At 41.8% G+C, this 16,564-nt stretch overlaps 1 protein-coding gene across 2 annotated transcripts in view; it reads left to right on the top strand.

The window, feature by feature from the left end:
* The window catches only part of LOC134342345 (uncharacterized), a 93,521-nt gene that overhangs the window by 17,134 nt on the left and 59,823 nt on the right, over positions 1-16,564 (top strand). Inside the window, exons 4-7 of one of the 2 annotated variants that reach the window (XM_063040349.1) lie at positions 2,108-2,268; positions 6,322-6,468; positions 15,158-15,260; positions 16,060-16,188. In XM_063040349.1, the coding sequence (XP_062896419.1) occupies positions 2,108-2,268; positions 6,322-6,468; positions 15,158-15,260; positions 16,060-16,188 (540 nt within the window). Of the gene's footprint in view, positions 1-2,107; positions 2,269-6,078; positions 6,163-6,321; positions 6,469-15,157; positions 15,261-16,059; positions 16,189-16,564 lie in introns of those variants that run through there. The other variant, XM_063040350.1, reaches the window with a different exon arrangement.

Here is a 16,564-nt window from a genome sequence, read left to right on the forward strand (position 1 = left end):
CAGTAGGTTTAGTGTATATGGATTTCAGCAAGGCATTTGATAAGGTACCCCATGCAAAGCTTATTGAGAAAGTAAGGAGACATGGGATCCAAGGGGACATTGCTTTGTGGATCCAGAACTGCCTTGCCCACAGAACGCAAAGAGTGGTTGTAGACGGGTCATATTCAGCATGGAAGTCGGTCACCAGTGGAGTGCCTCAGGGATCTATTCTGGGACCTTTAAGGCTGATTTATACTTGTGCATTCTAGCTTACGCCGCAGCCTGTGCAAGTGGGCTACGCCATTGTGAGCATTTATACTTGTGCGTTGGTGTATCTGCGTCGCTCTGCAATTCACTGCCAAAACGCTAGTTGGCAGTGGGGTTTCTATGCCACTGTGTTGAGTTTCTTCGTGTTGAAACAAAGAAACTCAAACTTCAAACAATGGCGACTGAAACTGAAAGAGGGTGAATTTTCTGTGCTCGTCCGGCCACTGAGAGACATGGACGAGGAAATGCATTTCAAATATTTTCGGATGTCGGCAGGTAGATTTGACGATTTGCTTCATCGTCTCCAACCATTTATTTCGCATCAGCGTACGCACAGTGTACTCGGAGACTGGCAACCACCATTCGAGTTTTAGAATCAGGTGGAAGTCAACAGGCTGTAGCAGCTAGCTACAAACTGGCGTCAAGCACAAGGTCCTCCATAATTTCGGAGGACTGTAAAGCTTTATGGAAAGCATTGCAGCCAGAGTTCCTTCCCTGCCCTTCAGTAGCCCAATGGCAAGCTATTGCAGCGTAGGAGGAAATGCGATGCTACCAAGCGGACCAGTCACAGTTGTTGTGGTCTGTGACGTGGCGACACGTAGTTACATTTTGGGAGAGGTGCGTGTTAGGCTACGGTATAGGGTTCACTGCTACGCCGTACCTATGGCGTACATTTGACGCACAAGTATAAATCAGCCTTTACTCTTCGTGACTTTTATAAATGACCTGGATGAGGAAGTGGAGGGATGGGTTAGTAAGATGACACAAAGGTTGGAGGTGTTGTGGATAGTGTGGAGGGCTGTCAGAGGTTACAGCAGGACATTGATAGGATGCAAAATTGGGCTGAGAAGTGGCAGATGGAGTTCAACCCAGATAAGTGTGAAGTGGTTCATTTTGGTAGGTCAAATATGATGGCAGAATATAGTATTAATGGTAAGACCCTTGGCAGTGTGGAGGATCAGAGGGATCTTGGGGTCCGAGTCCATAGGACACTCAAAGCAGCTGTGCAGGTCGACTCTGTGGTTACGAAGGCGTAGGGTATATTGGCCTTCATCAATTGTGGGATTGAGTTTAGGAGCCGAAAGGTTATGTTGCTGCTATATAGGACCCTGGTCAGACCCCACTTGGAGTACTGTGCTCATTTCTAGTCGCCTCACTACAGGAAGGATGTGGAAACCATAGAAAGGGTGCAGAGGAGACTTACAAGGATGTTGCTTGGATTGGGGAGCATGCCTTATGAGAATAGATTGAGTGAACTTGGCCTTTTCTCCTTGGAGCGACGGAGGATGAGAGGTGACCTGATAGAGGCGTATAAGATGATGAGAGGCATTGATCATGTGGATAGTCAGAGGCTTTTTCTCAGGGCTGAAATGGTTGCCACAAGAGGACACAGGTTTAAGGTGCTGGGGAGTAGATACAGAGGAGTTGTCGGGGTAAGTTTTTTTTTACTAGAGAGTGGTGAGTGCGTGGAATGGGCTGCTGGAAACGATGGTGGAGGCGGATACGATGGGGTCTTTTAAGAGACTTTTGGATAAGTACATGGAACTTAGAAAAATAGAGGGCTGTAGGTAAGCCTAGTAACTTCTAAGGTAGGGACATGTTCGGCACAACTTTGTGGGCCGAAGGGCCTGTATTGTGCTGTAGGTTTTCTATGTTTCTAAAAAAACATCCAGGTTAACGCACAGATGTTGCTTTTGTTGAATGGCACTTTGTACGAATAGCATGTTGTTATGCAGAATCGAGGAAATATGTGGATTTTCCAAAATCATTCCTGAGTGAACAGAAGTGTGAATCCAAGGCAAAGAATGAAGTTTGGTCTAACTGAGATAAAATCATAACCTAATATTTGCATTTATTACAGGAAATTGATGGCTTTAACCGTGAATATTTTACCTTGGCCCAGAGATTTCCTGGCTACTTAGCAGGCCTCCAGCAACAATCTCTTCAGTCATTGCCTACAGAAGCTGAGGAACTGAAGCAATGCTGCCAGCACATCATGGAGCTTCAAGCAGTATGGAAAAGGTGAGCATCGTGCACTAATTTGCTTTTAGTATCAATTTTATTGCTTAAGCAACCACCATTAATTCTAAGTTTACACCATTGCTTCTAAAGGAATAATCCACTTTTTGAGGTTTAGCTTTAAGTTAAAATGTGTTTGGAATTTATCCAAGAAATTAATTTCATGTTTAGAATCTTGCTGAGTGTAACAAGTATAAAAGTACAGGCACCATAGGGTTTGTATATGGACAGCGTATACAAGACATCTAAACAATTCATTGTTGCTGTCCAAGTAAAACATAATTGGCAAATGATTAAATTGTATAAATTTTCTTTTTCGAACAAGGAAAATAAGTCATTGCTTTTCTCAGAATTCTTCAAAAAAAACTAAGTACTCTCCACAGAGCAGGCAATTCTATGGGCTGTTTAAACGTTTAAGATTATTGTATCTTGATGTACCAGGAAAGAACAATGACATTTTTGAGTGAAACATAGCTGAATTGTTATTTCATCTGTCATCCTGGTCTACTTCTATACAAAGTAATTAGCAGTGGAGAAAAATGTGATTTGGGGAGGGAAATGTTGATACTGCTTTAATTCCCTCCTCCGGCATTCCTTGTGTGAATGGAGATGTGTCTGAATATGGGGCATGCAGTTCATTAGCAATCTTTCCAAGTATGTAGAGTATTTCACCCTGAGAAGTGCATGTTTTTGTTAAATATATTTGTTAGTGAGAGGGTGCCTGGTTTTGGTGCTGGGAGAGATGCGGGGGGGAGGGAGGTGGAATTGGTGGTATGGTGCATGTGAAGGCAAATGGATGACCTTGGCCTCATATTACCCCAAAGGTCACACATACTGTGTCTGTACAATTTTAATTTAAGATCCACGTTTAAACAATGGTCAGTCGTCTGCATAGAGCTAGTGGCAGAGGAAGGAAAGGTGGGGTCTGGTTAACTTTACACAAGGATTTTTCTTTAAGCCTCTGAAGGTTCACTCACGCACCTCATCTGGCAGAATGCTGAAGCCTGCCAGGTTGCTCTGGTGATTGTGACTGAGATTGGCCTCCTAATTTTTCATTGTTTGAGCTTTTACTTGTGGCTCTAATGCTGATCAAAGTTCAAAGAAAATTTATAATCAAAGTCCATGTATGTCACCACATACAGCCCTGAGATTCATTTTCTTGAGGTTATACACAGTAGATCCAAGGAACACAATAAAATCAATGAAAGATCGCACTCAACAAGAGGGGCAAACAGCCAAAGTGCACAAGGTAACGAACTGTGCAAATACAAAAAGAAGATAATAATAACTAAATAAGCAATAAATATCGAACACGAGATGGGTCCTTGAAAGTGAGTCTATAAGTTGTGGAAACAGGTTGGTGATGGTGAGTGATGTTGAATGAAGTTATCCCCACTGGTTCAAGAGCCTGATGGTTGAAGGGTAATAACTCTTCCTGAACCTGGTGTGGGTTCTGAGACTCCTCTACCTTCCTGATGGCAGCAGCAAGAAGAGAGCATGGCCTGGGTAGTGGAGGTCCTTGATGAGGGATGCTGCTTTCCTGCGACAGCCTTCCATGTAGCTGTGCTCAGTGGTGGGGAGGGTTTTACCTGTGATGGGCTGGGATGTATCTTACTTGGAGGATCTTCAAGCTATAACATGTTCATGTAACTGAGCATTCCTTACAGCAGAATCCTCGACTGCCCTAGTGGTGATGAGAGCGTGGAAACTGAAGTCAACGAAGATGAGTTTATGTGGGAGTAGAACAATTAGAATCAGACTTTTATCACTATCTTATATGATATGAAATTTGTTGTTTTGTGGCAGCAGAACAGTGCAAAGAGATAAAAATATTCTAAATTAACAAATAAATAGTGCAGAAAAAAGTAGTGAGATAGTTCATAGACGGTTCAGAAATCTGATAGCAGAGGAGACGAAGCTGTTTCTGATCATTGAGTGTCGGTCTTCGGGGTCCTGTATCTCTTTCCTGTTGGTAGTAACGAGAAGAGGGAATGTCCTGTTTGGTGAAGGTCCTTGGTGATGGATGCCACCTCTCCACCACATCTGTAGAAGTTTGCAACATGTCTGTGACATATCAAATCTCTTCAAACTCCAAATGAATTTGAGACAGTGCTGTGCTTTCTTCATGATTGCATTGTGCTGGGCCCAGGGAAGATCCTCAGAGATATTGACACCCAGGAACTTGAAGCTGCCCACCCTTTCCACTGCTGATCCTTCAGTGAGGATTTTTGCATTTTCTCCAGACTGTCCTTCCTGAAATCCACAACCAACTTGGTCCTGCTGGCATCGAGTGTGAGGTTACTGTTGTGACAGCACTCAACTAGCTGATTATCTCACTACTGATTTGTCATTGTTGCTACCTGGGGTTTCACCAACAGTGGTGGGGTCATCTCTGAACTGGTAGATGCTATTTGAGCTACGCTTAGCCACACAGTCATGACTGTAGAGGGAGTGAGACAATGAGGTAAGTGCACATCCTTGAGGTGCATTAGCAAAGAGATGTTATCACAGGTCCAATCAAATGTTAACTAATTGTTAACATTAAGTGATAGGTAGAACAAGTTTAGTGCATGTGACTAAGAACAAATTCCTATTCTGAGATGTCACCAGGGTGCAGCCTTGGGCCAGTAATTGGTTTGAACCTGATCATGTCTTCACCAGGCATTGTGGATTGCTTGGTAAATTGGGCCGGGTTTTGCAGCTTTCTCAGATGTTGTGTCCCAGTGGAACTGCCGTGGTTGACAGCTGGCAGAATCACTTTTATTGGGGGAATAAAATTAAAATATCTCCAACAGCACCATGTTATCTAGAGTCACACAATTCTGCCAGCAGTGCATTTATCAAGGGCAGTTGGGTATTGCAAGCTCTGAGAAGCCACTTTTCTGCAGTTCTAGCTGCTTGCTTTTCTCTGTGCTCGAGCTTTGTTCTTATTGTACAGCATGAGCTGCCAAAGTGGATAAGAATGAAAGTAGAAACTACTAATCTAGTTTATTATTAAAATCCCTCAACTGGCAATGAATTAATGATCTAGTTAAACCACTCGGGGTTTAGCAGAATTCTTAGTTTACCTCATTTATTTTTTGAGATCAAGCATATAATAGGCCCTTAGAATTGGAATTCAGAATTTATTTAAATCCGTCCTACAACATGAAGGAGTAAAAATCTTTGCGTTATGACTCCGTTGCAATGTACAGACATGTGAACTTATTAGTCTAATAGCTTGTAGAAAGAAGCTGTCCTATAGCCTGTTGGTCCTGGATTTAGTGCTGCGGTACCATTTGCCAGACAGAAGCAGTTGAAACAGTTTATGGTTTAGGTGACTGGTGCCCCAGATGATCTTCCAGGCCGCCTTTCTGCACCTGCTGCTGTAAATGTCCTCAGTGGAGGGAAGTTCACATCCACAGTTGCGCTGGGCTGCCCGTACCACTCCCTGTAGTGCCCAGTGATCAAGGTTGGTGCAATTCCTGTACCAGGTGGTGATACAGCCAGTCGGGATGCTTTCAGTGGTGCCCCTGTAGAAGATCTTGAGGAACTGAGGAAAGTTTTTCGTCGCCCGAGGTGGAAGAGATGCTGTTGTGCTTTTTTTTTTTTTTGGCCACATAGCTGGTGTGAACAGTCCAGGTGAGCTCTCCGGTGATGTGTATACCGAGGAACTCGAAACTACTCACCCTCTCAACTGCAGTCCCATTAATGTTGGTTTTTTTCTTTATTTTTAAATGCAAAATAAAATACACTATGATGTACAGTATAAAACAAGTCTCGCTTAAAGCTTGTTTTTTAAAAAAAACTCTTTGCAAGAATTTTTGTTTTGTATTCTCAAATGAAGTTGGAAGGGAGGGGAGTGCCTCTGAGGTCTGGACTATATGGAAGAAACACTGAACTGGAATTACTTAACAGGTTAGTGGTTAAGGGTTACTATAGCCTGACATCAACTGTTGTGTATCTAAGTTTTCTGGTGCATACTTTTAGTCATTAACATAATTTTGTTTGACCAGTTATAACCTTTAATTGCCTGGTTGAATTAATTGTGAAATTTGTCCTTGCTGTTCCTTTTAGGGATCTGGGAATTGATGATCTACTGAGAAAGTGTGAAGTGATTCTTGAGAAGTTCAGAGACCCCAAATCTGACCTATGCTTTAATGCCATGGGTGGGACCACTCAGTTTCATCAGGCAGCTGATGACTTACTTAAAAAGGATGAATGGTGAGTGTTCAATTGGATCAAGTTTATGCAACGCTTATTGCACCCTGTTTTTCCCTGAGCCCTGTTCCTAAGTTAATTCTTTAATGTTTTGATCTTGGCATACGTTGTTCATTTTCAGACTACTGTGTTACTAGAAACTGCAATGAATGTTTTCTACACAGGGATGGATGCTTTATAAAAATTGTGCACATGTATCTATAATCAGAGATCCTTATTTATTCTAGCAGTAACATGATCTTCTGAAAGCCAGTTCTAGGACAGCTAGTTCAGAGCAACTAATTGGTGTATACTCTGGCAATGTACAGTAAAAGAGTACATTCTGAAATTCTAACTAAAAGTTAAGATGGCTTTTGTGCAGAATGGATAATTTTAAAATGGGCAGAATCCATCAAACGCAGGGGGAGAGAAAAGCTTCCACAAGGAAATGGATGCAGTTATCACCCTGAGCCCTGAATATCTTGTCCTGTTCTGAAACAGTACTTTTGTTGTGGACACACAACGTAATGTCTAGATCTGTTGTATTTATAGTTGCTTCATTTTTGTAAAAATGTAGTGATTTCAAGTGGTTTGAAATTAATTAAATGTTTAATGTATTATAAGTCTGTAGTGGGGCAATACTCTCCATCTGCAATGTTCATCAGATATAATGGAAGTGTAATCATCTGCTTTAACTTGCTTTGTTACGAGAAATCCAAATTTATTTAATTGCCATTTGGATAAAAATGTTGCCTTGATATATGAAGTTTTTATTGATGTCAAGTGATTTATGTCTGATCGAGGGGAAGGGCAAGGTAAAGTCAGAAGGTCAGTGAGGGAGGGTGGTGCAGTTATAAAAACACTTATTCGATGTTTAGAATGAAAGACGGGTGGGGAGGGGGAAAATGCTCTTCTTAAATGAGGCACAGGAAAGGATTCTTCGACTTGGGTGAAAAAATACCCAATGATTCAAATCATTCCAAGAGAATTGATACTCAGATGATGCAGTATCAGGCATTCTGATGGCTGAGAGATTCAATTTTGCAATCTCTTCATTAATCCTCCCATCTCACTACGCTAATGTTTTGCATTTTAACCAGTGCAACTATAACTGTTTACTGGTTCAACTTTTTCAGCAAGATCTTTAATTTTTTTAAAAATTGGGATACAGCATGGAATAGGCCCTTCCAGCTCTTCAATCTATGCTGCCCAGCAACCCCCCTCCGCCCCCCCTCCCATTTTTTACCCTAGCTTAATAAGGACAATTTACAATAACCAATTAATCTACCAACTGGTGCGATTTTTAGACTGTGGGAGGAAACGGGAGTACCTGGAGGAAACCCACGTGGTTGAAAGGACTAGATAGGGTGGATGTGGAGAAGACGTTTCCTGTGGTGGGTGTATCCAGAACCAGCGGGCACGGGCTCAAAGTTGAGGGGTTCCCCTTGTAAGGAAGGAATTTTTTTTTTAGCCAGAGTAGTACATCTGTGGAATGCTCTACCCAAGACTGTGCATATATTTAAGGTGGAAATGAATCATTTCCTGATTGGTCAGGCCATCAAAGGAGGCAGGTGAATGGAGCAGAGTGGCATCTGGGATCAGCCATGATGGAATGGCTGAGCAGATTTGATGGGCTGAATGGCCTAATTCTCCCTCTATGTCTTATGGTCACGGGGGGAATGCAAAAATTTCTTACAGGCAGTGACCGGAAATGAACACAGGTAGCCTGAACTGTAAAGTGTTGTGCTAACCACTACACTAAATCATGTTCCATATTGGGTTTTAAAATTTGTATTTTTTTTCTGTTTGAATCAGCTTGAGTTACGTTTATCAAAATGAAAATTAATAGGTTTATTAGCATAAACTTAACAAGAGATGCTGAATTCAGAGCAACCCACACAAAATGCTGGAGGAATTCAGCAGGTCAGGCAGCATCTATAGAGAAGAATAAACAGTTTTGATGCTTCAAGCTGAGATCCTTCATAAGAACTGGAAAGAAAGGGAGCAGAAGCCAGAGTAAGTTAAGTGGGGAGATGAGAGGTGGCAGGTGTTGGGTGAAACCAGGTGAGTGGTGGAGGGAGGATGAAGTGAGAAGATGGAAGGTGACAGATGGAAGGGGTAAAGGGTTGAAGCAGGAGTAATCTGATAGGAGGGGAGAGTGGACAGTGGGAGAAAGGTGGAGAAGGAGGTTACCAGAGGGATGTGATCGGCAGGTGATGAAGAAGTAAGAGGAGTCAGAATAGGGAATGGGGAAAAGAAGGGAGGACGAGATATTACCAGCAGTTAGAGAAAGCACTGTTCATGGCATCAGGTTGGAAGCTACCCTGACAGAATGAGGTATTGCTCCTCCAACCTGAGTGCAGGCTCATGGTATGTTTATTTAGAATTGTTTCTTACACATACGGAATTTAATAGCTGAGTAGTAATGTTAATTAACATTCATTGCTGAGCATCCTGGATTAATAATCTGAATTGTTTTATTCCACCTTGAAGTTCATTTGCAGGTTTTAATTAGCATCTATTTCTCTCTTCACAGTAAAGGGGCAAAGATTAGGCTGGTTGGAACCTAAAGATTAATGTTAGTGGATCTCAATATAAAACTGTCAGCAGTCATTATGCTAATCTGTCAAACAAAACTGGGCTAAATTCAAGTTCGGTGGTTATAAGGAACTTGGAATTTTGCTTCACAAATCCAAAGTTGTGGGGAAATGAATGAATCACCATGTAAATACCACATCAACAGAACTGCCTAGTTACATTTTCTGTTTCACACTTAATGTAGGAAAAAAGCCTTACAAAGCAAGGCCTCTAAGAATGGGGATAGAATTGGGGAACACAGTAATTCCCCTTTTAGAGGGGTTCGAACAAAGTTAGATTTTTCAAGTAAGTGTTGCTGGTCAGAAGCCGTTGTATGTGTCAAGCTAGAGTGAAAGTGAACAATGTCATTGTGAGCTTGGGCATAAGGGAGAGAGTTCTTAATGAGCTCAGTAAATACTGGGGGAGTAGAGGGTGAAATGGGAGGGAATTCAGGTGTTATGGGATAGTTTGGGATTTAACGTGAGCATGAGTAAGGATTTTGGCAGGAGAAAACTGATAGTGATTCAGCAAGAATGTGGGGCAAAGGTGACAGTTGTTATGAATGAAATATTTTCCTTTGTACTTGTGTATTAAAACTAATAAAAGGATAACAGTTGATTTAGATGACATCCTTGTCATCAAATAGTGATTCACAACGACGTTGTCAAGGAAAAAGACATTCGGATAAGTGATTTAAGAATTTTCACTTTTTAGATATAGAGAGGGGAAGTTAGCCTTAGGAGCTGCATATAGTAGGACAAAACCCATGCTTGAGGGCAGAGCTAGAGGTTGTTGAGGTAAGGAGCAGAAGATGAGAACTTTTCAATTGAACTATTGGTGGAGTGAGTGAGCAGTGAGACTTTAGAGACCAAGTGTGGGTATTTTGTTCTCTGTGGAACTGTCATATGCTACACCTTCAGGCTCCAGTTTCAAAATGGTAACATGCTTCTGTTTTTGTCAATAAACAGTCTGCTGGAGGAACTTGGTGCTTTGGATGGCATCTCTGTGAGGAACAGAATTCTTGACATTTCAGGTTGTATCTGAGGTATGTTTTTGACCTGAACTGTTGACAAAATCCCTTCCTCCCACAGATGCTGCTCAATGTGCCAAGTTTCTCCAGCGGGTTGTTTACAGTTCCAGATTACAGTATTTGCAGTCCCTTGTGTCTCCAATTTGTGTTCCAACATCAAAAGAGATTCTGCTTACTAAAATGCCTAAGAAGTTTGGATGTTTGGCATTAAGTCTGACTTCAAAAGGGAACTTGTTCGGTTGAGTGTTCCCAGCCCTCTGAACCTTTTGACCCAAGTTGTGAAGAGAACAATAATCCATTCAAAGGAGATGGATGAATGTAGAATGAGCAGGGTCGGGTGAATAAGCTACTGGAGTGAAAGGGGAATTGAGTAGGAGACAGAAATTCCTGAGTTGGTGAACAGCAGAGTTGAGGATGAGCCAACAGACCATCATTACTGATGGAGTAATTTGAAGAAAACTGAACTGCCATGAATGTGATGTTAGTAGGAGGCTATACAATCATAATCTGTTTATAAATATTTCAATTTTTTCCAGAATGGAGTGCGGCCATCACTGAACTCATTATTTTGACTATGTTATAGGACATAGGAGCAGAATTAGGCCATTTGGCCCATCGAGTCTGCTCCACCATTCAATCATGGCTGATCCTTTTCTCCCCTCCTTAATCCCATTCTCCAGCCTTTTCCCCGTAACCGTTGATGAAATGTGCATTCGAGAACCTATCTCTGCCTTAAATACACCCACCGACCTGGCCTCCACAGTTGTCTGTGGTAAAAAATTCACCACCCTCTGGCTAAAGAAATTTCTGTGCATCTCTGTTTTAAGGAGATGCCTCATCTTCAAGATGAACTTCCCTTGAGAGATTTTGTCAAATGCTCTAGTAAAATAAGGACCTGTAGTATTTCTGAGCAAAGTACCAACATTTAAGAAAATTTAGATATACAAGTAAAAACATCCATTTTGTAAGAACAATTTGTTCCATATTAAACATAGAAAATAGGTGCAGGAGTAGGCCATTGGGCCCTTCGAGCCTGCACCACCATTCAGTATGATCATGGCTGATCATCCAACTCAGAACCCTGTACCAGCCTTCCCTCCACACCCCCTGATCCCTTTAGCCACAAGGGCCATATCTAACTCCCTCTTAAATATAGCCAATGAACTGGCCTCAACTGTTTCCTGGGGCAGAGAATTCCACAGATTCACCACTCTCTGTGTGAAGAAGTTTTTCCTTATCTCGGTCCTAAAAGGCTTCCCCTTTATCCTCAAACTGTGACCCCTCGTTCTGGACTTCCCCAACATCGGGAACAATCTTCCTACATCTAGCCTGTCCAATCCCTTTAGAATTTTATACGTTTCAATAAGATCCCCCCTCAATCTTCTAAATTCCAGAGAGTGTAAGCGTAGTCGATCCAGTCTTTCATCATATGAAAGTCCTGCCATCCCAGGAATTAATCTGGTGACGCACATCAAAGTTGCTGGTAAACGCAGCAGGCCACGCAGCATCTGTAGGAAGAGGTGCAGTCGACGTTTCAGGCCGAGATCCTTCATCAGTCCTGACGAAGGGTCTCAGCCTGAAACGTCGACTGCACCCCTTCCTACAGATGCTGCTTGGCCTGCTGCGTTCACCAGCAACTTTGATGTGTGTTGCTTGAATTTCCAGCATCTGCAGAATTCCTGTTGTTTGCGTTTAAAATCAATCTGGTGAACCTTCTTTGTACTCCCTCTATGGTAAGGATGTCTTTCCTCAGATTAGGGGACCAAAACCGCACACAATACTCCAGGTGTGGTCTCACCAAGGCCTTGTACAATTGCAATAGTATCTCCCTGCTCCTGTACTCGAATCCTCTTACTATGAATGCCAGCATACCATTCGCCTTTTTCACCGCCTGCTGTACCTGCATGCCCACTTTCAGTGACTGGTGTACAATGACACCCAGGTCTCGTTGCACCTCCCCTTTTACTAATCAGCCACCATTCAGATAATCTGTTTTCCTGTTCTTGCCACCAAAGTGGATAACCTCACATTTATCCACATTAAATTGCCTCTGCCATGAATTTGCCCAGTGACCTAACCTATCCAAGTCACCCTGCATCCTCCTAGCATCCTCCTCACAGCTAACACTGCCACCCAGCTTCGTGTCATCCGCAAACTTGGAGATGCTGCATTTAATTCCCTCGTCTAAGTCATTAATATATATTGTAAACAACTGGGGTCCCAGCACTGAGCCTTGCAGTACCCCACTAGTCACTGCCTGCCATTCTGAAAAGGTCCCGTTTATTCCCACTCTTTGTATAGTTGTATAGTTAAAGCTTTTATTTTAATGTGTCGATTTTAGTAATGTGTGCATACCCGTTACTGTCAAAAAAAACTTTCACCTAGACATATCTATGATTCATTGTTCTCCCCTACAAATAAAGATAATCAGAACAGAACATGAACTTCTTTTAAGTTCCTGCTTTAGTTATTGCCTTATAACGTTATTGTCTTACAATGTCTTGATTTTTTTGTATAAATGGTAACTAAATCTTAGTGAAGATATTGAGCTCAGATATTGTGCAAAATCAATATTTGAATGGCTTTCAGGATAAGATCACTGGTTACATCTCTATCTACTACAGCCCCCCTCATTAAGTCCATATCACAGATGGATCTTGAGTAACATGCATCTTGCTGGTCCACTGCAGTTTCTAAGTGTACTGAAGGAAGTCTGAACAGTGACGTTGCAGCTGCATTCCACACCTCTTTGGGTTTGTTTGTTTTCCTTTGATGATCTAAGATGCTGATTACAAACTCTAGGATGTCTCCTTGGAGGTCATGGTGTAGATTTAACAATGTTAGGACAGCTTTGGGTGAAACTAGGCTTTAGATTGTGTGGAGAGTGGAGTGGGTGCAGAAATTGTGCATTTCTCTGAAGCAGGCTCAACAAAACAAGTTTGAGAACCAATAATTTTTAAAATCCTGTAGTCTTACAAATGCAAAAGTTAACTTTCACCACCTTAGATCAATGAGCATATGTGTTTGTGCTACTTTGCTGAGCTCATCAATGGCATGAAATGATCAGGCACAGACAGCATGACTAATTTTCTTTAATGCCTATCACCCTTGTCTATTATAGCTAGGGAGCACCAAAGTTACTTTCAGAGCATTCATGGAGACCTAAAGGCAGGTATTCTGCATTTAAAGCAAAAGAAATGGCTTTTTGATTAACAGAGGATGATGCTTGATGTGGGGCAAGTCCAGACTTGTGAAAGACTTGATTTGGTAGGAAGTTGGAAAGTGTCCAAAACTGAAATAGGCAGAACAACTGGATTTTCAGTGTGAGGAGAAGTCAGAAACTGCTTCAGTTGTTTGATGCTTTACTGTCTGGCTTAAATTTGGAAACCATAAATCAATTTGTGCGATGCCCTGATCGACAATAGAGTTTTTCAAGGTAGAAAAGCTACCAGACAAATACAACCAAGCCTGAGCAGAGGGAGTGTTAGGAAATTTAATCAAATTTTTAGTCAAAGCTTAAGGAGATCCTTAGGTAAAGAAGAGAGAATGGTACACTGGAAAATGGACTAATGGCAGCAGCACTAGAAGTAGAGCAAAAGTGAGTGGAAAGGCATCAGAGATATCATGAATTTAGGTTGGGAAATGTCTCTGAGTAAGCTTTCGGAGATGGTGGAAAATCCAAAACCAGAAATGCATACCAGTTCCACAAGGTTTCAGCCAAGGTTCGGTGGTAATATTCTAACTTTGGATCAGAAAGCTGTGGATTTGAATCCCATTCCAAACAAACGAGTTTGTTCTAGGTTGACAATTCATCGTGACCATGTACTGTCAGAAGTTCTAGCATTGAAGTGAGGCGTTGCCCTTGGATGGATGTGGGTAATTGCATTGCACTGTTCAAAACTAGCTAAAGTCTTTTTAAAACGCAAACAACAGGAATTCTGCAGATGCTGGAATTTCAAGCAATACACATCAAAGTTGCTGGTGAACGCAGCAGGCCAGGCAGCATCTCTAGGAAGAGGTACAGTCGACGTTTCAGGCCGAGACCCTTCGTCAGGACTAACTGAAGGAAGAGTTAGTAAGAGATTTGAAAGTGGGAGGGGGAGGGGGAGATCCAAAATGATAGGAGAAGACAGGAGGGGGAGGGATAGAGCCAAGAGCTGGACAGGTGATTGGCAAAGGGGATATGAGAGGATCATGGGACAGGAGGTCCGGGGAGAAAGACGGGGGGGGGGCCCAGAGGATGGGCAAGGGATATATTCAGAGGGACAGAGGGAGAAAAAGGAGAGTGAGAAAAAGAATGTGTGTATAAAAATAAATAACGGATGGGGTACAAGGGGGAGGTGGGGCATTAGCAGAAGTTAGAGAAGTCAATGTTCATGCTGACTCTGACTATACCCCTTGCCCATCCTCTGGGTCTCTCCCCCCCCCCCGTCTTTCTCCCCGGACCTCCTGTCCCATGATCCTCTCATATCCCCTTTGCCAATCACTTGTCCAGCTCTTGGCTCCATCCCTCCCCCTCCTGTCTTCTCCTATCATTTTGGATCTCCCCCTCCCCCTCCAACTTTCAAATCTCATACTAACTCTTCCTTCAGTTAGTCCTGATGAAGGGTCTCAGCCTGAAACGTCAACTGTACCTCTTCCTAGAGATGCTGCCTGGCCTGCTGCGTTCACCAGCAACTTTGATGTGTGTAGCTGAAATCTTGCTGTTTGCCACTCAACAGTCAAAACATATCCTGTCTTTGAAATTTCAGATCTTTTCTTATGGGAGGAGTTTGCCTTCCAGTAACACGAGAGATTCTGCAGATGTACGAAATCCAGAGTGACACATACAATATGCTCTGGAAACTCAGCAAGTCAGACAGCATCAATGGAGAAGAATAAAGAGCTGATGTTTCAAGCTGAGACCAGACCATTCATCACTTTCCAGTATCTTGGTCTTTGGTCATACAGTGCAAGAGCAGTCTTACCATTATGTTCTTTGTTTATGCGTTCTATCTATTCAATCATTGTGACACACTGTTGAAGAACCTAATTTTGTTTTGTGTAAGGTTGGCTTTTTTATTTCTGATGGCAGTACTAACCCTTGTTTTAACTTTCCTTGGGCAGGATAAGAGTAGCTATGAAGAAGGTGGAATTGCTATGGCAACAGACCCTCACCAGGGCTCAGCTTTCACTGAAAGACATCAGGTGCTGGGAAAGGGCCCAGCAGGTAAAGCATCTCGTGCTTTAATAATTTTATTAAATCGTATTTTATTGAAAATTTTGATTTTGTGTAATGATTAATATGAAAGCAAAGTGCTGCAGAAGCTGAAAATATGAAATTAAAATGTTGTGAAGGGTAGAGAGAGAGAGAAAGTGTTTCGGGTCAGCAATTCATTCTGGTGAAAGGTCAGACTAATAAAGACATGGTGAAACAATTGACTGTAAATGTCTATGATTCTATATTAATTTTCTCTGAATAAAGCATTTACTGTGTAAGGCCTTGAGGAATTTTGCATTTCAATTCTATAAATGGGGTTGAATTGGTTTGTAGTTAGTATTGTTTGCATTTCGAAATAAATGTGTACCTATATTTGAGCAGCACATACAAAATGCTGGAGGAACTCAGCAGGCCAGGCAGCATCTATGGGGGAGAAAAAATACAGTCAATATTTCAGGCTGAAGCCCTTCGGCAGGACTGGAGAAAAAAAGCTGAAGAGTAGAGTTAAAAGGTGGAGGGAGGGGAGAGAGAAACACCAGGTGATAGGTGAAACCTGGAGGGGGAGGGATGAAGCATCTGCATATTTTCTCTTGCACCTATATTTGAGAACCTTTATCACTTAAGTTCATGTGGACCTTGTAATATCAAATTGCGAGAGAGGACTATGTGACATTAAATCCTTGACAAATTCATGCAACACAATGCTACATAGTGCATTGAAACAATGCTACATAGTGCATTGAAACAATGCTACATAGTGCATTGAAACAATGCTTTTGAGTTATTAACTGACTTTTTTAACCTTCAGATCACTGATTTGATTATTTCTGAAGGAATGGGGAAGATTCGTTCATACAAATTAGAAATTGCAAACAATTTGAGCCAAGCAGAGATTATAAAATTGGATTATGACGTTGCCATTTATAATCCTGCAATGGTGAGTTTTTTTAAAAAATGTTTGTCGTTTTCTTAATAATGACTTGCCATCATCCTGCTGCAAAACAGCAGATTTCACGACAGACAAGACGGTGATAATGAACTTGATTCTGCCTGGTGTCAGGATTGAACTGTAATACAAATAAAGTGTTATCAAATATCAGTGTTTAAATATAGTGTAAGCTGTGTACACTGCTACCTTCAATTTCATTTTAGAATTAAATAAGTGGGTAGTGTAATGTCACTGTTTTTAGTTGTTTTGGGTGATACTACACTCATGAGTTTGCCAACATTCGGATGAATTGGGCAATTTGCTGTACTTGTATTAACTTTCAGTGATTTATGTCTGAGCACTAACTTGCATTACTTCGATCTGT

Source organism: Mobula hypostoma, chromosome 2 (assembly GCF_963921235.1).
Source record: "Mobula hypostoma chromosome 2, sMobHyp1.1, whole genome shotgun sequence".
In the NCBI taxonomy this organism is placed as follows: Eukaryota; Metazoa; Chordata; class Chondrichthyes; order Myliobatiformes; family Myliobatidae; genus Mobula; species Mobula hypostoma.